Genomic DNA, 26,518 nt, shown 5'->3' on the forward strand with positions numbered 1-26,518 from the left:
AGATGCAGGTTGGTCAACCAAGTGTAGAGGGAAGAGCACGATCTCCCATGAGAAAAAATATAAAAGAGCAGAAACAAGTCACATTGAACCAATGTGATGGACATAAATACACAGCCGTGTATCAGGGCATTTCGCCAGTTTCTTCCGTCGCAGGCCAACCGCCCGTGAGGGGTGTGTGCCCATCTGCCCACAGGACCTTTGTAAACTCAAACTGCGGGGTGCCAACTGGCAACCCCGAAAACCTTGGGACAACAGGTCCCTGCATTCTTCCAGGTAAGTAGCACCAGTGGCTACGGCCACTGCTCCCCTCATTGCTGGGTGCAACAATAACAGCATTTCCGAACTCGCATTTCAGAGCAACAAAGAAAAAGGATATTGAGTGTTTCCGGCAGGGCCCTCATCCGAGGGACAACATAGGCAGTGCATGAGCTAATGGGCCATAGAGTCAGTCATCTTCCGCAGGAGGCCTCCTCACCTGGCGTAGTGCCCCCTCATTAGCGTCCAGCCAGTCTGAGGCGTCAGCAGGGTGTTCAAAAAAGTGGGCCTGACCATTCAAAATTACTCGAAGTCTTGCAGGGTATAGCATGGCATACGGGGCCTGCACCTTCTGCAGGCGTTTCTTAATTTCTGTAAACCGGGCACGGCTCTTCTGTACTGCAGCAGAGAAATCTGGATAGAATGAGACCCGGGTACCATTGAACTGGACATTTCTCTTTTCCCTGGCCAGCCGCAGTATTATTTCTCTGTCCCTGTAATTCAGGAGTCGGGCCAGGATCGGGCGGGGGGGATTGCCCGGCGGGAGAGGCCTAGTTGGCACTCTGTGGGCCCTCTCGACCGCGTATAAGTGTGTAAAAGCGTCCTTGCCGAACACCTCAGTCATCCACTGCTCCACAAACTGTGTGGGGTCACGGCCCTCCACCTTTTCTGGCAATCCAACAATGCGGACATTATTGCGTCTAAGGCGGTTCTCAAAATCCTCTGCACGCATATCAACCGCTCTGGCAAGCCTTGAGGTGCTCTGGGTTTCTCTAATCAGGGGGGGGCAACTTATCTTCCAGGTCACTAATCCTCCCCTCTGCTGCCGTGGTCCTCTCCCTCATTTTCTGTATGTCCTGTCTGATCAGGCCCACCTCCTCCTCCAAACTTCCAAATCTGATACGTAGGCCATTGACAGAAGCTGTACATTTATTCACAGCCTTTAGTATAACAGCAAGCGTGGGCTGATCTCCCTCCTCTGTTTCAGGCTCCTCAGTATCCCACTGCAGGCTGGAGCTGCTCTCAGCATGTTCCAAGATGGCCCCTGCTCCCTGGACATTCTCCCCCTCCTCCATCTCAGTGTCACTGTGGGGGGCACAATCGTCTATGGGCTGCGCGTTCACTCCCGGGGGTTTCCCTGCCATTTTCTGGGCATAGTACCTCATATCTTTGGGGGGGGGGTCCCCGGAGCTCTCCTTGGCCCTTTTCAGGGGTTTACTCACTGTCTCCTTTGCTCTGTCCCCTCCGCGCGCCTTCTGTGCTGATGGCGGGGCGGCGCCATCTTGGATTTCCATCCTCGGGCCTTCTTGTCTCTGTCCCCGGGTCATCATGCCCTCCAGGAGTGAACCGATCAGCGCAGGGTGATGGGAGAACGTTCCCCTGCCCTCCTGGGCGAAGAAATCCGGGTGTAATAGGTGCCGGAAACCGGATAATAGCAGGATCAGTGCGGAGCTCTGTGAACCTGCGTCTGTTCACATGCCGTGCTGGCCACGCCCCCCTGCTTGCTGCTGTTTACTTTGTTGTTGCCCTCCCCTCAGTTTATTGGTTGGGAATGTCTCATGGTCCTCTATGACTACACATCTTGTGTGTACTCTACAATTGAAATGAGGGGAATTGTGACCTACCTACCCCCTCAGTTATTGGTCTCTTTTCTTTTGTTTGTATTAAAACTTGAGGGCCACAGAGTAAGTGCGGTTCTGGGAGGGCACTGGGGGCATTACCAGCAAAGCTTTTGCCAGTGTCCAATCATCTGTAGGTAGCGACATATAACCTATGGTCTATGACTACAAGTCTTGTGTCCTGTACTATACTCCAAGATATTGAATTTACAGGTAAGTCAAAATTCAAATTTTTATGAAATACATAACTGCATCCATTGGTGCAACTGCACATCAGATCACTTATCCATTGTCATCTGTTTTGTTAATGGACAGTTATTTAGTTCAAATTGTCTTTTGAGAGATTTGTTCTGCTTTAAGCTTAAACACTCCTTCTAGTTAAAACACATCTTTTATCTCTGTTGAGAAAAGTTCTGCTTTAACTTTGGTTAAATCTATTAATCTGTGTCCTGCCCTCCAAGCCACACTGCATAAAAGGGGATTGGCCTAAAATATCAGAGGCTTTTCTCTGAGTGACAGTGAGTGAGTGATTGATGGCTGCTCAGATGGAACAAATGGCTCAATATGGTATGGGATACACAAGTAGAATATAGTGGAGATTCATTTATCACATGGGTGATGCTACTTGTTACTTATGTAGCTCATACCATAAAGAACATTTTTTTTCTATTTCGATAGTGATCTAACTATAGCTATTTGATCATTAGCAATTCTAGACACAAGGTTTAGCTACTAAAAGTCCTACCGTACTAAAGCATTAAAGTATGAATTTTAAAGATTTTCTATCACTGGTTATGTTTGTGCACAATTGTAGCTTCCTAGTACAAGATTAATTTATGCAAATAAATTCCTTTTGAGCCCTGTGTATCTTTATATTCAGTTTCATGTGATAATGTTGAGCTTGTGTTTATCATCTTTCTTTCTTTTTTTTTATACATTTCTTTATTCAATTTTTTCAACATTACAAACAAATAAATAAATACACATTATACAAACATATATACACAATCTCAGTAAAACTCCTTTATAAAATCTGACTGGTGTCTATATTAATTATAATTTATAGTTACATTTCCCCTTATCTCGAACACTTCCTCCCCAGTCCTATACCTTCCGTCTTCCCATTCTAGCTTAGACAAACTATCAAGAGGCACAAAGCTTGGAGGGCATATCATGGACTTTAAAGGCACAGTAATCTGGTATAAGTATAATGCGGGAGAGACAATCTCTTTAGTTAAAAAAAGGGGTTTTTAATACAGCATAAACACAATACATTAACAAAGATATTCCAGTTCCGTAGGAACTATGAATATAAATAGCAAGCTCAATTAATTACATCAGAGTCCCATGTACTTCACAAATGATATATACAAAAGGGTAAATCATAATAATGATACAAATCTTAGATAAAGATCAAGGATCCATTGTAAAGAGTCTGTCCAACGAAGTATAGAAGGGACAAGAAAGGCTTGATGTTGCGAAGAACGATGATGTAATGCTACGGCTCTGACCGGTTTCGCGTTGGTGACAACGCTTCTTCAAAGAGCACCTTAAATGAGATTAGCTGAAGAACACAGTACTAACGTTATACAGCAAAGAAAAACCATACTAAATTAACATTTTATATATATACATCAATACAAAAATATAGTGATTACACGGTGGATAGCAGAGGGGTAGCTGGGCATCACGAGAAGCTCCAAGGTAGGGGATACACCTCAAATGGGGTGTTCCTCAGAGGCAAGCGCAGGGGGCATGTCACCCAACCAACATCGCAAAACACACAGTGGGGACAGGTCAACAATGATGGGCTGATAAAAATAGAAATAGTGGAGGAAAGTAGATAGAGAGAGCATAAACGTTGTATGACTTACATATATTAAAATCGTTTAAAAAATGCCAATGTCCAGAAGGAGATTTATATCGATCGAACAGGTGACGTCCATATACTTTATGTAATCGGCTTCAGTGGGTAAGATATCCCCAGGGGGCAGAACTCCAAAGAAAGGATACATAAAAATAGCACTAATTGGACAAAGAAGTAAATAATAAAAAAATATTTTTACTGGGCAATGAAATAGTTAAATCCTAATTGCATAGATAAGAGAATGAAATCTCCATAATGTCAACCTTACCTCCCAAAAGTCAATAAGTATTTAAGATGTCAATATAGTAAACCATTTAGCCAAACAAGGGTGTACAGAGGCATATATATAGCACTCAGAGAGGGCCGACATAGCGTATCAGCGGGAGTAACCTGGGAAACAAAATAAATACAGGACAGGAATAAATTATCTGTCTAAAGATACAGGATAGTATACAAAGGTTGCTGCTGTAGTTTAAAAAGTTGTAAACTTACCCAGAGTAATGTTACCGGCTGGTTTGAATGTCCACAGATCTCCCAGGAGAGCTGTAACGATCGGTGCCTATGCATGCCTGGGTTTAAATAGGCCCTGTCCCGTCCAGATGACGTCATCAGGACTGGCCGCACATTAACCCCCTGTGAGGCCAATGCTGGCGTCACATGGGGAAACACAACACCTCAGAGAGAGACACGCCCCATCTTGTGGTGAGTGATGATATCGCAGCCAAGGCTGCGATATCCTGTGCGGCCACACTGTATGTAAAAAGAGCAATGTATGGTGAAGGGGAATGCGCAACACGGACTGCCCAGCCATGGAAAAAGGAGTCTAATCATGGCCCAGAGACACCACCGCCACCCAATCGTGCATAGCACAAATATCCATATAAAAGTAGAAAAAATATATATGTTGAAACAAACATATTATTGCTATCAGTAGCAGTCTTGGTATAAAATATATTTGTAAACTTATGCTAATACTTAAAGGAGATATTGCATAAGGAACAAGGGGGGGAAGAGGGAAGGACAGGGTGGGATAAGTTGGATAGGGAATTTACAGAGTATCAACACATCAAGAGTACCTGTCTCAGGTCCGATCAATATGATAAAGAATGTACAGAGCGTACAAGGTATACAACCTAAACATGTATAAAAGTACAGGTAGCACATAATGAAAAACAATTATTCCCAATACGGAATGGAACAAGGCAAGGATGCCCACTTTCCCCAATAATCTTTATCCTTATTCTGGAACCGTTCCTGAGAACTATTCGGAAAAATGCAGATATAAGAGGCTTCCAGATTAAGGGAGCGGAATACAAAGTTGCCGCATTCGCAGAAGATCTTTTATTCTCGATAACGTTTCCAGAATTATCATTACCATCCTTGTTGAGAGAGATAGGTCAATATGGAGATCTCTCCAACTTTAAGGTAAATTATAGCAAATCAGAGGCGATGGGAGTAGAAGTAAACAGGCAGACACAGGAACAACTAGCAGTAAATTTCCCCTTTAAGTGGACAGATTCCCACATACTTTATTTGGGAACCAAAATATCGAAAAACTTAAATAGAACTTTTGAGTTGAACTTTGCTCCCCTGGTAAGGCAGATCAAGTTAGATCTTCAGAGATGGGACAAGGAAATCTTACTTGGTTCGGGAGAATTAGCATCTTAAAAATGAACGTTATACCAAGATTACTTTATCTATTTCAAACCTTACCTGTAAAGATTCCCTTGGGTTTCTTAAGGGACTTAAGATCTAGATTTGCTAAGTTTATCTGGGCAGGAAAACCAGCGAGAATACGGCGAGAAATCCTGACGTTACCAAAGGAAAGGGGAGGGGTAGGCTTGCCAGATCCAATGGGATACTACGAGGCATCTCATATGGCAAGGGTGGTAGAGTGGTGTACTCATGAGAAGGTAAAACCATGCATTCTCTTGGAGCAAAAAAACACAAATATTTCCCTGGAGGGAATGGCCTGGATCCAAGAGGTAGATATACCACAGGAGGTAAAAAAACACCCTACAATAGGAGCAACTTTATGAGTTATAAAAAAGTTATTTAGGAAAACTAAAATCTCGACATACCTAAGCCCACTCACTCCGGTCCTGGGGAACCCTAGGTTTCAGATAGGTCTTGCAGACTTACATTTTAATACCGTAAGACGTTTAGGATGGAGTAGGCTAATACACTTTGAAGGTGACAATCAAAGGACGAGGGGGGGAGAAAGGGATGAGGTACTGAGAAGAGAATTGAACCCAATGAGACAAAATCAACTGAGAGCCGCTATTAGAGCGATGAACCCAAAAGGGGGAACGATTAGAGACCTTTCAGAATTTGAGGAAATATGTTTGAAGGGAGAGTTGCTGAGACATGGTCTTTCTTTAATGTAACAACAAAAACCTGGGGAATGCCCAGGGAAAAACCAAGCCTACTTACCGACCAGCTAGCAGACAACCAATTAACCTGTCTAACACTATGCGTTAAAAACAGGGGTCTAGTCCGCACGCATTTCTTTAATGTACAGTTTAAGAGTGGAGTTGGAAGCCCCGAAAGAATTACCATTTATACAAGCATGGGAAAGAGAATTAGAGATTGAATTTTCAGAGACTCAGAAAGCAAAAATCTTTAACTTTACACACAAAGCCTCCTTAGCTACCAGATACAAGGAGGGAGATTACAAGATCTTAACCAGATGGTACAAAACCCCCGTCTCATTAAAACGGATATTTCCAGAAGTATCAGATCAGTGTTGGCGGTGTGGAGAAGAGGAGGGTACTATGTTGCACGTATTCTGGACATGTTCAAGGTTAAAAGAATTTTGGAAAATGGTTTCGGATACAGTAAAAGAAATTACAGATGTGGAGCTAGGAGGAAACCCTGCCACCTATTTATTACTTGACTTTCCAATTTCAATGGCCAAGTTTATAAAATCCCTACTTAGACATTTACTAACCGCAGCAAGGGCATGTATTCCAATTCTGTGGAAAAGCACAGCGACCCCTACCAGACAACAATGGCTAAGTAGAGTATCAGAAATTCAACAGATGGAGAATCTGACCATGGGATTAAGAGAACAAGAGGAGAAGTATAGATTGATCTGGACCCCATATATAAGATATAGAGATGGGGTCCTTTGAGGGGGGAGTAGGGGAGAGAGGAGAGGGGGACACCGGGGAAGCGTCCCCTCTTTTTTTTTTTTTTGGGAAGGGGTGGAGGGAGGTTGGGAGGATAGGGAAGGGTTTTTTTTTTGTTTTTTTTGGGGGGGTAATGGGTGAACATAAGGTTATAGCTATATGTGTGGATAAATAAGGCTACTGGAGAGTTGAATAAGAGGAACGGTGTTTTTTGGGGCCAAGATATTGTTAATCTATGTAACAGTTTATAGAAGGTACATATATCTGTAAATGAAGTAACTAAGTATGGATAAAAAAAAAAGGGGGAAAAATGTACAAAAAAAAAAAATAATTAAAAAAACAAAAAAAACAATTATATATGCATATGTATATATAGAATAAATGGAGTAAAATGAACATAGAAATATACACTTAAAGATAATGATAAGATAGATATCAATGTGAAGATGACAAGTAAGCCCCTCAAAAGGCCGTCAAATGTCTAGCAGACAAACCAAGCGGGTAGTTAGTGAGGTCATAAAAAAGGTTTGTATGATTGGGCCTCATTTAAACCTGGGGTACAGAGAGCATTAAGTCTCTCTATCCAGAGAGTTTCTTTTTGCAGTATGTACTTGTCCCAGTTACCCCCTCGTATGTCTTTGGGGACTATAGCGAGAGCTATAAAGGAGACCATGGTGTTGTCAAATCTATGGTATAAATCAAGATGGCGGCTGACTGAAGTGACCATTTTTCCTTCTGCAGATAGATATACATGGTCTCTAATTCTACTGTTGAATTTGCAAATTGTTTTGCCTACATAAAAGGCTTGACATTTACAAGTCATGAGGTATATGACACCCTGTGTGTTGCAATCGGCATAGAATTTGGGGGTAAATATTTCACCGTTAGGAAGGGTGAACGATGTACCCTCACTAATCCAAGGACAGAAGGGTCAATGGCCACAGCGACTTATACCGTTAGGTGGTAGTTGTTGAGTTTGGTGAGGGGTGTAGTGGCTCGAGGTAAGCTGATCGCGCAGCGACCTAGATCTCCGGAAGGTAATGTCAGGTCTTATATTGATATATTTACTCAGAATTGGATCTTTGCTTAGTAGGGACCAATGTTTCGTCAGGATGTTACATACATCGTTATGGTGACATGAGAAACGTGTAATAAACCTTACTGGTTGTAATGCAGGAGTTGTTTTTTGTTTATAGAGAAGTCTATTCCATGGCTGGCGAACAAGCTTTATTATATGCCTTGCGTAGCAAGCATTTACTATATCCTCTGTTCAGCAGACGCTGTCTCAGAAGTTTAGCCTGATAGATGAAATCAGTAGTCAGGGTACAATTCCTGCGTAAACGCAGGTATTGAGCATAGGGTATACTGCGTAGTAAGCTTGCTGGATGAGCACTATCCGCATGTGGTAGCGTATTGCCTGCAGTTTCTTTTCTAAACAACACAGTAGTGAGGCGACCTTCATTATCCTTGCGAATAGTTAAATCTAAGAATGTTGTTTGATCTGGTGCATTGGTAAAAGTAAACTTTAAATTATAATTATTAATGTTAAGTTTCTCAATGAATTCATGAAGTAGTTCTACATGTCCTGACCAGATTATGAAGATATCATTGATATATCTTAACCATGTGATGATGTGATTGGTGTAAAGATTTAATTGATCATCAGAGCCGTAGCATTACATCATTATACTTCGTTGGACAGACTCTTTACAACGGATCCTTGATCTTTTTCTAAGATTTGTATCATTATTATGATTTACACTTTTGTATATATCATTTGTGAAGTACATGGGACTCTGATGTAATTAATTGAGCTTGCTATTTATATTCATAGTTCCTACGGAACTAGAATATCTTTGTTAATGTATTATGTTTATGCTGTATTAAAAACCCCTTTTTTTAACTAAAGAGATTGTCTCTCAGCATTATACTTATACCAGATTACTGTGCCTTTAAAGTCCATGATATGCCCTCCAAGCTTTGTGTTTATTGAAATTTTAGGACGCGGCACATGCTTTACAAACGTATACACATGTCCACTACATGTGAGGATACTTTCTTCCTGTTTTTTAAACTATCAAGAGGTAATAAGCTGGAGAGAAATAGGGGCAAGAGAATAGGATGTTACGGAAAGAAGGAGCTGGATGAAGGAATGCCGAGGAGGAGAGCCCTATCCCAAAAAGTAAAAAAGGTAGAGGGAGATCATATTACCCCCTGGATAAATTCCTATAGAGTAAGCTCTAAATTAAAAAAAAAAGAGAAAAAAAAATGTGTATTACTTTGGGCAGACCTTCCCACCCCACCCTATATATACCCGTAAATATAAAGATATTCCTCAATACAAGTGTCTAAATGTGAAGATAGAGAGAAAGAGAAGAAAATTAAAAAAAATCATCTTTCTTTCTAATCTTTTTCAGGTAATTGGGGTCCTCATCTGATTGTGGTGAGAAGCTGTAAACTTCTTAAATGGGAGCTGGAATTTAAAAGATGGTGTCCTGGTTTAAAAATGCTTTTGTATTTTGGAAAGCAAAGGGACCTAAGGAAAAAAAGACAGGTAATGGAATGTCAATATTAATTGTAATGTAACAAATAATATTATTTTTCCAAAGTTGTGTGGTAATGCATGCCCTGTGCCCCGTCACGGTCACGTGACACCGCTTACATGATCCCCTGTCCAGTGGGTGCTCGGAGATAGCCGGCCATAGAGCCTGCTGACTCACACTGAACCAGTGCGGTCAAGCCCATGGCCACGAGAGGAACCCACTGCCTACAGCTGCTATATTTAGCAAATGTCCTCAGTTTATATATATATATATTTTTTTCATATTTTTTTCATTCAGAGACCTTCCTTTTTTCTCTATTTTTTGTTTAAAGTCATAAGGCGGTATTTACTGCAGGCAATCTCTGTCACACGGTCGTTTTTCGGCATGAAAAAAAAAGACATTTTCAGCATGTCCAAAAAACGATGTTTTTCCAACTTTATCATTAAAAACGATGTTGCCGATGACGTACAACACGTACGACGGCACTCTGAAGGGGATGTTCTATTCGCCTTTGGGCTGCTTTTAGCTGATTCTGTGTTGGTAAAAGACGATTGGCGCTTTTTTGTCTGTTACAGCGTAATGAATGTGCTTACTCCATTATAACCGGTATTTTTACCAGAACGAGCGCTCCCATCTCATAACTCGCTTCTGAGCATGCGCGGGTTTAAAACGTCGTTTTAGCCCACACACGATAATTTTTTACAACCCGAAAAATTACATTTTAAGAAGCCGAAAAACTATGTGAAGCCCACACACGATGATTTTAATCAAAGTTTTTAAAAATTTCATTTTTTTTCATGCCGAAAAACGACCGTGTGTACGGGCCTTTAATAGTCTACACTGTCTATGTGTCTGTCGTCACTGTATCACATCCCACAATTCATATGTGGGACCTGATTAACTGTAAACCCATATAAACATGTTTTCACTTCTCAGAACATCTGAGGTATCATTTTACTATGTAAATTGTTGAGTGTAATAAATGTTGTTGAATTTTAAACAGCCTTCAGTATTGCCCCTTTTTGATGCCATAAAGTAGCTGCTTTTCCATTTGGGGTTTCCTCATCTGAGGTCCCCCTAATCTTTTTGTCTGTTTAGGTTAACGGCCATGTCTTGGTAGGTTTGTAGTTTTGCCATACTCTTTTCATATTCAGATGATGGATTGAACAGTGCTCTGTGAGGTGTTCAAAACTTGGGATATTTTTTATAACTTAACCCTTCTTTAAACTTCTCCACAACTTTCTCCCTGACCTGTCTGGTGTGTTCCTTGCCCTTCATGATGCTGTTTGTTCAATAAGGTTCTCTAAAAAACCTCTGAGGGCTTCACAGTATAGCTGTATTTATACTGAAAATTAGGGTTGTCCCGATACCGATACTAGTATACTAGTATACTGGTATCGGGACCGATACTGAGCATTTGCGCGAGTACTTGTACTCGCGCAAATGCTCCCGCTGCTTCGCCGATACTTTTTTTTTTTCTCTGAGTGGGGGCGGAGAGGGGGCTGGGAACGGTCGGAGAGGAGACCGAGAGGAGACTGAGGGGGCGGAGAGGAAGGCAGAGAGGGAGGCGGAGAGCCGAGCAGTCCTCGGGTATGTATAACACATGCCACTGTAGGAGAACTGCTGCCGCCGTCTATTTGTTTGGCGCTCAGGGAACATAACAGCTTTCATTTGAATAGCTGTATGTTCCCCGCCGCGCATCGTCATAGCCCCTCCCCCTTGTCCGGGCACTTTGATAGACAGGTCCCAGAATTGGACGGGTGATCTGTCTATCAAGGAGCCCGGACAAGGGGGAGGGGCTATGACGACGCGCGGCGGGGAACACACAGCTATTCAAATGAAAGCTGTTATGTTCCTTGAGCGCCGAACAACTAGACGGCGGGGGAGACCTACACAAAGCCGATATTGGGAGACACAACGGTGCATTTTGGGGGGAGACATGGCTGCATTTTGGGGGGAGACATGGCTGCGTTTGGGGGGAGACATGGCTGCGTTTGGGGGGAGACATGGCTGCATTTTTAAAAAAGTATCGGTAATTGGTATCGGCGAGTACATGAAAAAAAGTATCGGTACTTGTACTTGGTCCTAAAAAAATGGTATTGGGACAACCCTACTGAAAATAAATTACAGACAGGTGGACTCTATTTACTAATTAGGTTACTTCTGAAGGCAATTGGTTTCACTAGATTTTAGTTAGGAGTATCAGAGTAAGGCTGGGTTCACACTGATACTACATGACAGTGATACGGCTTTCATCCTACTTTGCTCTGCGACATCAGTCCTACATTGATCCTACATTGGTCCGACATCCATCCGACTTTCATGAACAGGATACTACTTTGATCCGACTTTGTGATAGACTTGTTCTTTGACCAATCAAAACAATCCCAGTGTGAGATAAATTCCTTTTACTGCTGCTGTAATCACCATGTCGGATGCCACAAGTCGGATGGTTAGGACAAGGATCCTACTTTCATCCGATTTCAATGATATTCAATGGGCTGAAGTAGGATCACAGTCGGACCAAAGTAGCGTAGTAACTTTTTTCAAAGTCGGACTGACTTGTGTCGGACCAGTTAAGACGGCTCTCATAGGGAAACATTGATTTTCATACGTCATGCCACATTAGCTCCTAATGTTGGAGCGTTTGTCGTACCAGTGTGAACCCGGCCTTAAGGGGGCTGAATACATATCGAAAAAGATTTGCAGCTGTAATTGCAGCGTAAGGTGGTTCAACAAAATATTGACTCGGGTCTGAATACAAATGCACACCACACTTTTCAGTTATTTATTTGTAAAATTTTGAAAACCATTTATCATTTTCCTTCAACTTCACACTTATGTGCCCCTTTGAATCGATCTATCACATAAAATCCCAATAAAATACATTTACGTTCTTGGTTGTAACATGACAAAATGTGGAAAATTTCAAGGGGTACGAATACTTTTTCAAGGCACTATACAATGGTTGACAGAATCAGCATTGCCTTGTTTTAAAGAATACTAGGCCAGATTCACAGATGAAATACGCCGGCGTATCTACTGATACGCCAGCGTATTTTCAAATTTCCCGCGTCGTACAATAGGTGACCGCGATATTGTGTCAATCTCGTTCCCTTTCTTGGCGAGATTGACCACCTACGAGCCCCATCGCGGGAGCCAGCGCTGAGCTGGCTTGCCGCGATGGAGACAAAGTCGTCATAGAAGCGACGGGAGATCTAGCTGCGGCATTTGGTATGCATTCCTGAGAGGGAGAACTCCACACCAATTTTTAAATAAAAAACCGACATGGGTTCCCCCCCCCAGGAGCATACCAGGCCCTTAGGTCTGGTATGGGTTGTAAGGAGACCCCCCCTACGCCGAAAAACCGACGTAGGGGGTCCCCCTACAATCCATACCAGACCCGTATCCAAAGCACGCTACCCGGCGGGCCAGGAAAGGAGTCGGAACGAGGGAGCGCCCCCCCCTCCTGAGCCGTACCAGGCCGCATGCCCTCAACATGGGGGGGTTGGGTGCTCTGGGGCAGGGGGGCACACTGCGGGGGCCCCCCCACCCCAGAGAACCCTGTCCCCATGTTGATAAGGACAGGGCCTCTTCTCGACAACCCTGGCCGTTGGTTGTCGGGGTCTGCGGGCAGGGGGCTTATCGGAATCTGGGAGCCCCCTCAAATAAGGGGGCCCCCAGATAACGGCCCCCCATCCTAAGTGAATGGATATGGGGTACATCGTACCCCTACCCATTCACCTGGAGGCAAAGTGTAAAAGTCAATAAACACGACAGAGGGTTTTTAAAATAATTTATTAGTCTGCTCCGGGGCCCCCCCCTGTCTTCTTTAGCTCTTTCACCAGGGGGGGCTTCTTCTTCACTGCCGTCTGGTTCTCTTCCGCTCTCCGGGGGGTCTTCTCCGCTCTCCGGGGGGGTCTTCTCCGCTCTCGGGGGGTCTTCTTCTATCTTCGCCGCTCTCCGCTGTTGACTCGGCGCTCCCGGTTCTTCTCCCGCTGTCCGGTGCCTTCTCCTTCAGGGCTGGCCGCCGCTATCTTCGTGTGTTAGCTCAATTACTAGCGGCGGCCAGCCCGCTGTTCTGTGACGTCTTCTTCTTCTCTTCTTCTCCTTTCTTCCGTTGTTGACCCAACGCCTCTTCTCGCTGCAATGACAGGTGAGCGGTTTGCATCCGACTTATATAGGCCTCACAGACCCATCATGCTCAGGTACCTACCCACGTGGGTAGGTACCGGAGCATGATGGGACTGTGAGGCCTATATAAGTCGGATGCAAACCGCGCACCTGTCATTGCAGCGAGAAGAGGCGTCGGGTCAACATCGGAAGAAGGGAGAAGAAGAGAAGAGAAGAAGACGTCACAGAACAGCGGGCTGGCCGCAGCTAGTAATTGAGTACGGCTCAGGAGGGGGGGGGCGCTCGCTCGTCCCCACTCCTTTCCTGGCCGGCCGGGTAGCGTGCTTTGGATACGGGTCTGGTATGGATTGTAGAGGGACCCCTACGTCGTTTTTTCGGCGTAGGGGGGGGGTCTCCTTACAACCCATACCAGACCTAAGGGCCTGGTATGCTCCTGGGGGGGGAACCCATGTCGGTTTTTTATTTCAAAATTGGCATGGAGTTCTTCCTCTCAGGAATGCAGCTAGAATTGGCGGGAATCCAAGTCGGATCCCCATCGCTTCTATGACACGCTCGCTGGAATGTGCTTTGTCTATTCCAGCGAGTGCGAGATGTCTGCACCATGTCGCCGAGAATCAGCACGATGCTGTCGTACTAGAAACACATTCTCGGCAACATGTACTGTATCTTTAGTATGAATCCTCAAACCAAGATACGACGGCATATGGGTAAGATCCGACAGGCGTACGGCTTCGTACGCCTTCGGATCTTAGGATGCAATACTTCGGCGCTCGCTGGGTGGAGTTCACGTCGCTTTCCGCATTGGGTATGCTAATTAGCTGTTTACGGCGATCCACTAAGCTACGCGCGCTCGTCGCATTCTCTTACGTCGGCTTTTCCCGTCGTAAAGTTACGGATGCTATTTCAATGGCTTATATTTAGACTAGCCATGTTCAAGTATGGCCGTCGTTCCCGTGTCAAATTTTTTTTTTTTTGCGTAAGTCGTCCGGGAATAGGAAAGGACGTAACGCACGTCGCCGTTCAAAAAATTACAACGGTGCGACGTCATTTCGCGCAAAGCACGGCGGGAAATTACAAAACGGAGCATGCGCAGTACGTTCGGCACAGGAACGCGCCTAATTTAAATGATACACGCCCCATTTAAATTAGGCGGGCTTGCGCCGGACGGATTTACGCTACGCCGCCGCAAGTTTACAGGCAAGTGCTTTGTGAATTAAGCACTTGCGCTAAAAACTTGCGGCGGTGTAACGTAAATGGGATACGTTACGCCGCCGGAATTGTACATGAATCTGTCCCACTATGTTTAGAGCAATACGGTCACTGCCTTTTCTGATCTCCTTCTGAAATGTTGTTTGCCTGGCTATCTGACTGAATTACTGATGAGAAACAAGTAAAAATTTAATCTAATGAAATTAAATTTACATACTTATTCCATGTCAATGACTCAAAAAAGTATAAAAATCTATGGATCACCAAGATCAGCTAGCATATTCAAAATATAGAGAAAACAATACCAGTCTGCATATTTTCTCATATCACATTTCATTTAAGCACTAGATGTCGGTGTTTTACAGATCGTTGTTTTTTTTTTTGTTATTTCTCATTACCGCACGCAATTTTTGATTGATTTGTAGTATTTCTTAGGCTTCTGTGGCAATTATGGAAATATTTATTTACTCACTTGTGGTAAAAAAAAGGGGCATTACATAAACAATTTTACTTCACTAATCGTTGTAAAAAATATTGGTATTTACCTTGTTAGTTTGAGATGGTCTACCTTGCGGCTGAAATGGTTTTTATTCTGCCAAATCGCATTCCATTTCATGACGTAAGATATAATAATAGTAACACTTGGATGTTTGTATTCAATGTACAATCCTTTTCTTGGAGGGACTTAGGAAATCATATACTGGTGGGTTATTCTGCTAGCCACAGAAGGTTTGGACACTGACAAGCAGAAAAAAAAAATTGTAGGCCCACCTAAGACAACACCTCCTGCTCCCAGCATAACCAAAGTTTTCAGTTAAGCTGTTTCAAAAGTATGATCATAAACACAGAAGGGTGGGACCAGTGTCCCTCAGTGAATTATAGAAAAAAAACCTAAAAAAGATTGGGTGGTGCACACAAAAATTGTCTAGCTGAGGGGTACCAAACAAAATGTTAGCAGGCCCACAGAAAACAACAGGGCTGCTGACTGTCTGCTCAAAAGAGCTGCCTGAAGGATATTACATCAGAAGCTGGTATCAGATGGAGCCAGAACATCCACCTGGGAAACTTGAAAAATATATGAACAGAAGACCAGGTGGCAGGCTTGCAAATCTGAAAATGGACAGCCTGATGCTGAAGAGTTTAAAAGGGACCTACAGATCTAGTGGAGTGTGCCTTGACAGGAAACCATTTCATCTGATCCTTTGAGACCATAAGTCTAATGCCGCATACACACCATCACTTTATATGATGAAAAAAAACGACATTTTCTGTGAAGTAAAAAATGACGTTTTTGAAACTTCAATTTTCAAAGACGAAGTTGCCTACACACCATCGTTTTCTCACAATGTTCTAGCAAAGCGAGGTTGCGTTCTCACCACTTTTTCCATTGAAGCTCGCTTCATAACTAGCTTCTGGGCATGCGCGGGTGAAAAAACATAGTTTTAAACGACGTTTTTGCTACACACAGTCAATTTCTGTGAAGTAAAAGTTGACGTTTTGAAAAACGACACATAAAATTGAAGCATGCTTCAATTTTTTTTGGTCGTTTTTTAGAAGACATAAAACAAAGTTTTCCCCCACACACAGTCAATTAAAGTGACATTTTTGAAAACGTCATTTTTTTTTCATCACATAAAGTGATGGTGTGTACGGGGCATTAGTGTAGGGTCTGGCTAAAGCATGGAGAGATGGTGGAACAAGAACCTTACCACCCTTATGTAGACATTTAGGAATGACAAAAAGATTTTATTGAAGGAAGCAGTGGCTGCCAGATAAACTGTCACAGCCCGAACTGCACACAGGCTGTAGAGGTAGATCTCCTTCTGATGGAACTGGACATAGAGATGGAAGATTGCTGTCCTGGTTGAGGTGTCAGCATGAAAACAACCTTGGGTAGAAAGGAAGATGTGGGCCTCAACACTACCTTGAAATACCAAAAATATTTCTTTATAGGATAAGGCTGCCAGCTCTTATAGGTAAGAGTGGAAGGGGAATATCCCTTATAGGTTCAAAGGGTGTTTTTTTAAGCACTTAGAGAATCAAATTCAGATCCCATGAAGACATAAGGGGTGAACAGGGGAAGCCATATGGGAGACAAAGGTATTGACCAAAGAATGGAAAGCCAACGGAAAAAAGATTGCAAGAGCAGAGACTTGTCCCCTACTGAAGCTGAGGGCTAAATGCTGGTCCAGAATTATCTGTAAAAAGGCAAGGATTGGCCTCACAGAGAATTTCCTGATGTGAAAGCCTGCACCTTGAGCATAGTATGCCTTCCACACACTGCAATAGACTTTGTGAGAAGAAGACTTTGTAGCTTTTAGCATTGTGAGAATAACAGATTTAGTTACCTCTGTGCCTCAGAACCTGGGTTTCAATAGTTATGTCCTTAAAGCCAGCAAGCTGTGAAGCTATATGGTAAATCAGTCATTGAGACAAAAGATACAGACAGTCAGACACCATCCACCAGAAGTATTTATCAGGCGGGGGAGTACCACATCCACCTGGGCCAATCCAGGGCTATAAGGATCACCAAAATACCCTCCATTTTATCATATGAAGCAAAGGAGAAAGAGGTTTTAGGGGTGGAAAGGCATAAATCAGGGTGTACTCATCCCGTGAGTTATGGTTCCTTCCTGATGATTATACTAAAAATGGTGCAGTTACTTGCGATTATCGCTAGCAGCTGGTATAGCTGCTAGCAATAATCACTGTCTCCTTCTGGTGGGAGAAGACAATAGCTCAGCAAAAGGGATTCCCACATCAAGGCTGACTGTGTTGGTAATCAAGCTCATTTCTTTCCTGTGACCATGTATTGGCACTGTGTAAAGCCTGCGTAGGCATCTAGGGAAGATGAATACCATACCTCTGGCATCCATTGCAGCCCCAAAGAGGCTTTTCACCTCAACGGCTATGCAAGTCAAACCCTTTTTAACTGCAGGCTCTGCAGTCCAACACTACTAAAAGTGTCCCCTTCATGTTTATAGACAAATGGCTCATACAAGAAGTGCTAGAGAGGACAGGGCTTTTGAGAGGGCCTTTTGCCCTTGGTGGTGTGCTTTGAAGACAGGTGCATGCTCTGCTAGAATGGTAGATGCTTTGTTAAGATAGGATACTACCAGATCTACAGAGGTGGCAGACCACTATTTAACAAAGTTTTCCTCAAACTGGTAACGGACTAATAGGCATTTAGAAGTTACAAATATCTTGTCAGAATGTTTTCAGTTTCCATAAAGGAAGTCTGAGTGGGTGCATTAAGAAATACTTAGTGGTCCCATGATGTCTAAAGGATCCTAGATGGAGATCTAAAATAATTTTGGAGTGATAGCATAAGACTAAGACTTCTCAGAAGCAGATTGATCCATTAAGGACGGGAGAGACTGCATCAGACAGAGTTTCAGCAGTTGATGGTGCAGAGACCAGTGAATTTGTGGACAGAACAGTCGGAGACAATGCAGGGGAAGGAATGGGAGCATGCTTGTGATCTCTGTGGTCAGAGTCTTCAAACATCTGTGCTATTTTGCCATCACAATCCTGCAGGACTGCAGTGAAATCCTTGAGTAGAGCAGAGGAGATACCAATGCAGTTAGCAGCATTGGTGCTGCTAGTGGTGTGTGCGCTTGAGACACCTATTACAGTGGGAATGACACCCTGCGGAAAGACCACTTAGTTTAAAGTACGAGGCAAAGCCTCAGGTACTCATGAATCAAAGCGCTGAAAGTGGAAGCCTCAGGTACTCATAAATCAAAGCGCTGAAAGTGGGTGTAAAGTCAGGCTGCCTAGGTGACAAAGTCACTGTAGGCGGATAGTAGGAACAGCCCGAGTATCGGAGTATAACATGGTTCTTGTAAGCAGGAGCAGCAGCAGGAAGGATGCCAGCAGAGCTTCTAAAACACTAGCAAAAAAACCCCACAAAAAAACAGAGGACACGCTAATCATAGGCTGGCTTACAATTTTTTTGTCTGTGTCCACCGCAGCTTCTTCAGCAGCATACAGGGGAAATTCCACTCTCCACAGGCTCCATGCCACAACGCCACTTGACCTCCTCCCAGCCACCCAAAACCGATCGGTGGGGACAGTTGGAATTATTCGTCCACCAAGACCCAACGGGTCTTTCCAAGATGGGCGAGATTTCCAAGATGGCACTGGAGCAGGAGGCGCCAGAGCACAGCTCAAATCCAATACTACACAGCTGGGGAAAAGATTAGAGACACTTGAGCAGAGATTTGATGAGACAGTTCCCACTATATCTTTACTTTAGGGCAGATATGTAGCACAGGATAAATAAATTGAGACCCTGCTATGTCAGTTAGATGATTTTGAAAATCGTAGGCAGTGGGCAAATATTCATATCCATGTCCTGCCCGAAGCCACGGGCCCCAAAGATTTCATCCCTACTCTAGTTGGTATATTTAAATAAGTATTGGAGTTACCCGATACAGTTCACAACTAAATTGATCAGGCCCACAAGGCACTCAGACCTCCTTTTCAAGATGCTGACAATCCTTGGGATGTTATTTGCAGATTGCACAAATACACCCTTAAAGACCGCATTATGCAAAAAGTGCGCCAACAACCATATTTTGATTTTGATGCGGCTGCATACCCTCATGCAGTATAGGGCACTTCGTCCCCTACTGGCTGCCATCCAGGAGGTAGGCCTCACCTACCGCTGGAGTTTCCCATTTAACCTGCAGGTTACCAAGGAGGGCTGACCAGTCACGCTGCTCACCAAGGATGACCTCCTGCGCTTTCTGGCCGCTCTTGAGTTGGTTCCAGTTGATTTGCCTGGTTTGGAGAGGGTCGTTGGACTTCCCCACTATTCAGCTTCCTCAACCCCGGCTGCCTACCAGATGCAAGGGCCATAAAAGAGGTTACCAGCGTGCTGCCTCTGGTTCCTCCCCTGGTCCTTCTACGCCTCAGGACTGATGGCCTGTATGCAGGCTACCCCCTTTTCTCTGCTCAGCTTTGTTACTGACCCCCAATGAGAACTCTATCCTTCTGCTGTGTAAGACCAGACTCAGCAGGCTGGGTCCAAGTTTGAACTCCTATTGAGTAGTTACCGTTTATGTTCATGTTGCATGAGCCTTGGACTTGTCGCCCTGGCCATGCACTGGAACATTTGGGCACCTTATAATGGCTTCCCAGTCAGGTGCAGTAAACGAAGGATGAGCCCCTTGGTCTCTTTCATGCCGGTTCACATTCCCCATGTAGGTCAAACCTATACAGGTGTAGATCCCTGTAGGGATCACAGATTGGGGCTGATTGTCTCCTCCATTGTGGAGTTGTGCCCTGAGCCTAACCTACAAATGACTCGGTTATGGGATTGGTACTAACCAATCCACTGTGTTTTCCATGTCATATTTCCATGTCTATTCTTCTTTTTCAATTTTCTTTATTTTTGTTTCATTTCTCTCAGGACATACCTCTTGCTCCATCACTCACACCGTGCCCGCTGGCGCTTTTGGTGGTTTGCCTACCCTCCTAGTCCGCCATGGCAGCTGTCAAGGTAATTTCCTATAATGTTCGGGGTCTCTGTTTTCCACACAAACGTAGCAAGCTGTGGCGGGAGTTGAAAGGGTTGGGAGCCCAGGTGATCTTCTTGCAGGAGACGCATTCCACCCCTCGCATTCCACACCTAAGTTGCCCAACCATTTGTATAGTCAGTGGTACCTTAGTACATCTCCGGTATCTAAATCCATGCGTATGGCTATAGCAATCCACAAATGATGTCTCACCCACCAGGAATCAGATAGATCCTCAGGGCTGCTATGTTTTCCTGAGGGGGAAAATTATTGGGAAAATGTTTACGTTTGCTACTATTTACCCCTACAATACTAATCAACTCACCTTCATTGATGCAGTTCTGGAAATACTGGCGGAATTTTAGGAGGGTTCTCACATAGCCGGCCGGCTTACTGCAAAACCCTTCAGACCCATCTCTTGGTAAATAGATGGAGAGTGCTTCACCCTTCAGGAAGGGACTTTAGTTACTACTCTAAAGTTCATAATGTATATACCCGTATCGACCTCCTATGTGTAGATCACCTTACCCTTGGGCTCCTGCGGTCAGCATCCATTGAGAATATTACAATCTCAGACCATGCTCCCATCTCTGTCACCCTTACATTGCCACTGGGCACCCATAGGGCATGTTCTTGGCAGCTTAATGAAAATGTACTGGAATTTCACTCTCCATGGGCTCCTGTCATGCCACAACGCAGCCTGACCTCCTTCCAGCCACCGAAAACCAATCGCTCCCGGTGGGGACAGTTGGAATTGTTCTTCCCCCAAGACCCAATAGACAGGGAGCGGGATTTCCAAGATGGCACTGGAGCAGGAGGTGCAGAGCACAGCTCAAATTCAATACTACACAGCTGGGGAAAAGATTAGAGACACTTGAGCAGAGATTTGATGAGACAGTTCCCACTATATCTTTACTTAAAGGTAAATATGTAGCACAGGATCAAAAAATTTAGACCCTGCTATGTCAGTTAGATGATTTTGCAAATCGTAGGCAGCGGGCAAATATTCATATCCATGGCCTGCCCAAAGCCGAGGGCCCCAAAGATATCATCCCTACTCTGGTTGGTATATTTAAATAAGTATTGGAGTTACCCTATACAGTTCCTAACAAAATTGACCGGGCCCACAGGGCACTCAGACCTCCATCTCAAGATGCTGACAATCCTTGGGATGTTATTTGCAAATTGCACAAATACACCCATTATGCAAAAAATTCGCAGAAAAACATATTTTGATTTTGATGTGGCTGCATACCCTCAGGAAGGACTTTAGTTACTACTCTAAAGTTCTTAATGTATATACTCATATCGACCTCCTACGTGTAGATCACCTTACCCTTGAGCTCCTGCGGTCAGCATCCATTGAGAATATTACAATCTCAAACCATGCTCCCATCTCTGTCACCCTTACCTTGCAACTGGGCACCCATAGGGCATGCATGGTCTTGGTGGCTTAATGAAAATTTCCTGGATAATACTGCGGTGGTCTCAAGGGTTACAGTAGTCCTACCTATTATTTTAAGGATAACACTATGAATGACCTTGGTGAAGGGATAGACTGGCAGAGTCATAAGGCAGTGGTGCAGGGGGAATTGATTTTCTTGGGCACTAAATTCAAGGAGGCCCGCCAGGCTGACTTTCAGAGGGTCCTTCATGCTCTCCAACAGGCCAAACTTTGAGATAGATGTCATGGAGAACATGAGGCGTTAACAAAGCTGATTGAACTTCGGGAGCTCTTCTCGCGCTTACTGCCAAGTCTGTAGGCACTAACGTTACCTGTCTCATAAATTCTATGAGCACAGGAATAAGTGCGGCCAGATGCTGTCCAGGGCTCTCCAAAAGAGATGCGTTCAGATGCATGTCCATAAGCTTCACTCTTCTACTGGAGATGTGGTTGCTCATTCCTCCAAAATTGTCTCAGTTTTTCCTTATTATTACGCCAAACTTTATAATCTGGGCTCAAAGTTAGTCCCCGATACCTAGGCTGCCAGGCTGTCTAGTGTCCATAAATATTTGGCCTCAGCAGGTCTCCCTCCCTTGACTGAAGATCAGTGATCCACTCTGGAGACTCTCCTTTTACTCCCCTTGAAATTAAAACCACAGTAAAGTCCTTGCCTGGTGGGAAAAGTACTGGCCCAGATGGATACACTTAGGCTGCATTCACACCTAAGCGACAGCCGCGTTCGCGTGTAGCGGCAGATTTGCCGCGATTACAAATGTTTCATTTTTTTTCTAAAGTATTCCCATTGCTGTCTATGGGAAAACGCGCCTGTCGCGTGAAAAAAAGGGTCCGGGACTTTTTTTCAGGCGACAGGCGTTGCGCGTCTATGAGATGTGAACCATCTCCATAGACGGCAATGGGAATTCTCCCCTCTAGCGACAGAAGCGTCCCGCGTCGGGCGTTTTGTCGCTTAGGTGTGAATGGGGTCTAAGGCTTACTATACTACCTTGATGCCGCTTTTGATATACCCAATGTGTAGCTATTTAAATTATATAGCGGGTGGTAGCCAGATCCCTTTGGAGACCCTACTGGCTCACATTACAGTTCTCCTGAAGGACGGTAAAGAGCCCACCTATATATAAATAATTATCCCTCACTGTTGGCCACAGTTAGGCGGGATTTAGCCTCCTGGACTAAGAAAGCCTTCACTTGGGTGGGACGGGTAAACATTATAAAAATTAATATACTCCCAAGGATACTTTTCTGCCTGCAGATGGTACCTGTACTCCTGCCCAGAGGTTTCTTCCCCCAACTTACCAGCATGTTAACCGGGTTTGTGTGGAATGCACAGAGACCATAAATCTCTTTGAGAGTGTTGCGACGCTCAAATAAAATTGGTGTGGGAATTCCAGATATTCTGAGGTTTCACAGGGCCATAGTTCTCCAGCGGATCCTGAACTGGCGTTTCCATACTCAATCTAAGCTTTGGGTATCCTTAGAAAAGTGTATGGCAGGCCGAAACGTGTCTTATGCCCCATGGCTGGCCCGGGAATCACAGGGAGTTATCAGACAGCACTTCTCCTTTGTCAGCCCATGCTCTTGTTGGACCTGCCCCCCCCCCCTGAGTCCCCGTTGGCTCCGCTCCGGTTTTTGTGGTTTCCCCTCGGCAAACAAATCGCTTTCTTTGGACAATGGGCAGACGATGGCAATGCCAGTTGTGGTAAATTCATGGAGAACGGTAAGCTGCAAGGTTTTAAAGGCCCTATGGACTTCTGGCGTAACAGACAACTACCAAATTTTTTCGCGGAGCATGCCCATTCTATTAGAGACATATCCTCTTTCACGCCCTTTGAATGTCTTTTTATAGCTGAAGAACTCATACCCCATATGGTTTCTGAACTATATCAACTGTTGGGTTCCGCTACTTCTAAAGCCAAGCCTGTGCATATCCAAGCACGGGAAAGAGATTTTGATCTCAAGTTCTCTGATGCTTAGCGGACCTACCCGTAACAGCTTACTCATTCTAGTTCACTATATTCCAAAATGCAAGAGACAAATTATAAGATTCTATCACGCTGAGTGCCCGCTGACCTATCGCGAATATACCCCTCTACTTCTGACCTATGCTGGCGAGGCTGAGGCCATAGAGGCATGTTATTGCATCTGTGGTGGAAATGCCCTGTGAAAGAATCCTTTTGGAAAGACATCAAAGCCCAGATAAAGGATATTCGTGGCTTAGACATTCCCCTATTCCGGAACACTTTCTTTGTCACATCCCTCTTTCGCCGATCAGCCAGTATAAAAAAAGTGTGTTGCCTCACCTTTTGAATGCGACTAAGCGCTTCCTGACAATTTATTGCAAGCACACACAAATTTCACTGCCAGGAGGAGTGGATACGTAAGGTGAATGAGATCAGGGATGCGGAGGACTTGACAGAGACTTTCAAAGGTACACGCGAACGCTTCACCAGCATATAGGCAGTGTGGCTAGATCATGTTTCCGACCCACGGTTCATTTCCTCTAGTTTGTACTTGGCGCTGCTAGAACTGGTGGAACCCTCTCTTAGACAGTGAATGCGCTCTCAACAGCAGTGAGCTAAAGTTTCTTCTCGACATAGGAACGGCCATCCTCTATTTCTCTTTCCTACCTTCCTTACAGCGCATCAGCGGTCATTGGTGTGAGCGACTAGGTTAACAGCGAAAATGTAGGTACGTGCTTGATTTTCTTTTCCCTTTCTTCTAATTTGGTTGTTCGCAATGTTTTTCTTTCTTTTAAATGTTTGGTTTTAAAAGTTCATTAGATTGACATACTGACCTAATGTTTTGCCACTTACCCAGCTTCTAAATATACCTGTGTGTAGCCCTTGTGGTGGCGGCCTATTGGAGGGGGGTCTGATGGAGGCTACTTTGGCCCCCCTCCCTCAACATCTGGGCCAGACGGGAAATCGGACCTACAACGGTGAACAGGGACAAACCAGACCCCTGCTATTAGCCGCTCCATGAGGCAGTGTGAACCCAGCCTTAATATTATGTTGTTATATTTTGTGCGCTTACACATACAGTATTATACATGTCCTTTAGATCTTCTATTTTTGCACTTGTAGAAATGCTTAAAGCGGAGTTCCACCCTAAAGTGGAACTTCCGCTGATCTGATGCCCCCGAAAGATGCCAATTGTGGAGGGGGGGGGGATCCTTTCAGGTATCCTTTCCCACTTCCGGGAGTCCGGGCCGCGGCCCGTGACATCACCGCGGGGCTTCGTCCTCCTCCCCTGGCCCCCGGGCCAATAGGAGAGAGGAGCGGGGGCCTCGCGCATGCGCAGTAGGGTTCCCGGCGTGAAGCCAAAAGGGTTCCCTTACCCGCAATGGCGGCGGCAGCACCCGACGGCTCATGGAAACATCAGCTGTGGTGCCGACATCGAGGGACTCCAGGACAGGTAAGTGTCCATTTATTAAAAGCCAGCAGCTGCAGTATGTGTAGCTGCTGGCTTTTAATTTTTATTTTTTTTGGCTGGAACACCGCTTAAATATGACATATTATTTTGTTTTACATAAATAAAGATTATATAAAAAAAAAAAAAAAAAGTATTTTGAGCTAACAGTGTCATCCATGTTTATATTTTGCCACCTTTTTTGCCCAGGGCAGTCTGTTTCTTTTATAAAGAAATTAATTCTCATGTTTGTTTTTTCTTTGCATAGCATGCAGTTATAATTTGAACTATGTTTTCACCCTAACTTAATTTTTGTTGTGGTACAGAGGTGGGGGGAGCCAAACAACTTTCACGTCTGCATCACCTCTTACAAGCAGCTGTTTAAGGGGATCCAGGCTTTCATGAAGATGAGATGGAGGTACCTGGTGCTGGATGAGGTACATCAGATCCGGAATATGAATGAGAAGCACTGGGATGCCATCTTCAATCTGCCTAGGTGATGTGAAGAAAAGGCTTTATTACTTATGTTTTAATTATCAATTCATTATTAAAGATGTGTGTGCTTTCTTAGGAAATGCAATGAATGACCTCTGAAAAGGAAACAGCTACCTCAGACAGCTGTACTGCCTGTGGGAATATAGTTTAACCACTTATAGCAAGACTGCGATATTGCGGCTGACAAATTGGTCACCTAACTGACACTTTAACACTTTTTGGGGACCAGTGAAACTAATACAGTTATCAATGCAAAAAAATATGCACTGTCAGGCCGCGTACACACGGTCGGACAAAACCGATGAGAATGGACCAAAGTTTAGTTTCATCGGTCCAAACCGACCGTGTGTACGGCCCATCGGTCTTTTGTCCTTCGGACCAACATTTTAAAACTTGCTTTAAAATCGAACCGATGGACCCCTGACCGATCGGTCCAAACCGATGGTTAGTACACAAAAGCATTGGTTTCAAAACCCGCGCATGCTCAGAATCAAGGCTGCTTAAATGCTGCGCTGATGAGCGGTTGTTGAGCAGCTTTCGTTTTCATTGTCACTCCTGTCAGTGAAACACCAGGGTGATGTCGCTTCATGCGTGGCCATGCTTGATGTGTTTCCACTGTCATATGGCTTTTTTGTGCCACAGTGCCTATACACCATCACGGTTTTATCCACTAACCTCTTTCCTTCATCATTATATTTGACAGGGAAGCCAAAATGCTCTCATACAGGGGATTTAAATGACGCGGGGCGTTCAAGCTCCTCCGTTCCTCCACTCGCCATGACCACGCTGTGTGTGGACTGAACATGCACAGAACTTTTTTTTCCAGAAATAAATCCGCGGATCACACGTGTGCGGTTCGGATCAATATCTTCG

The 26,518-nt window shown here is 44.3% G+C and overlaps 1 protein-coding gene across 6 annotated transcripts in view; it reads left to right on the forward strand.

Moving 5' to 3' along the window:
* LOC120935641 (E1A-binding protein p400-like) overlaps window positions 1-26,518 on the forward strand; it is a 290,514-nt gene that overhangs the window by 143,093 nt on the left and 120,903 nt on the right. For all 6 annotated transcript variants that reach the window (XM_040347697.1, XM_040347694.1, XM_040347700.1 and 3 more), the window contains 2 exons: window positions 9,290-9,426; window positions 25,477-25,646. In XM_040347697.1, the coding sequence (XP_040203631.1) occupies window positions 9,290-9,426; window positions 25,477-25,646 (307 nt within the window). The remainder of the gene's footprint in view (window positions 1-9,289; window positions 9,427-25,476; window positions 25,647-26,518) is intronic.

Source organism: Rana temporaria, chromosome 1 (genome assembly GCF_905171775.1).
Source record: "Rana temporaria chromosome 1, aRanTem1.1, whole genome shotgun sequence".
NCBI classification, from domain to species: domain Eukaryota; kingdom Metazoa; phylum Chordata; class Amphibia; order Anura; family Ranidae; genus Rana; species Rana temporaria.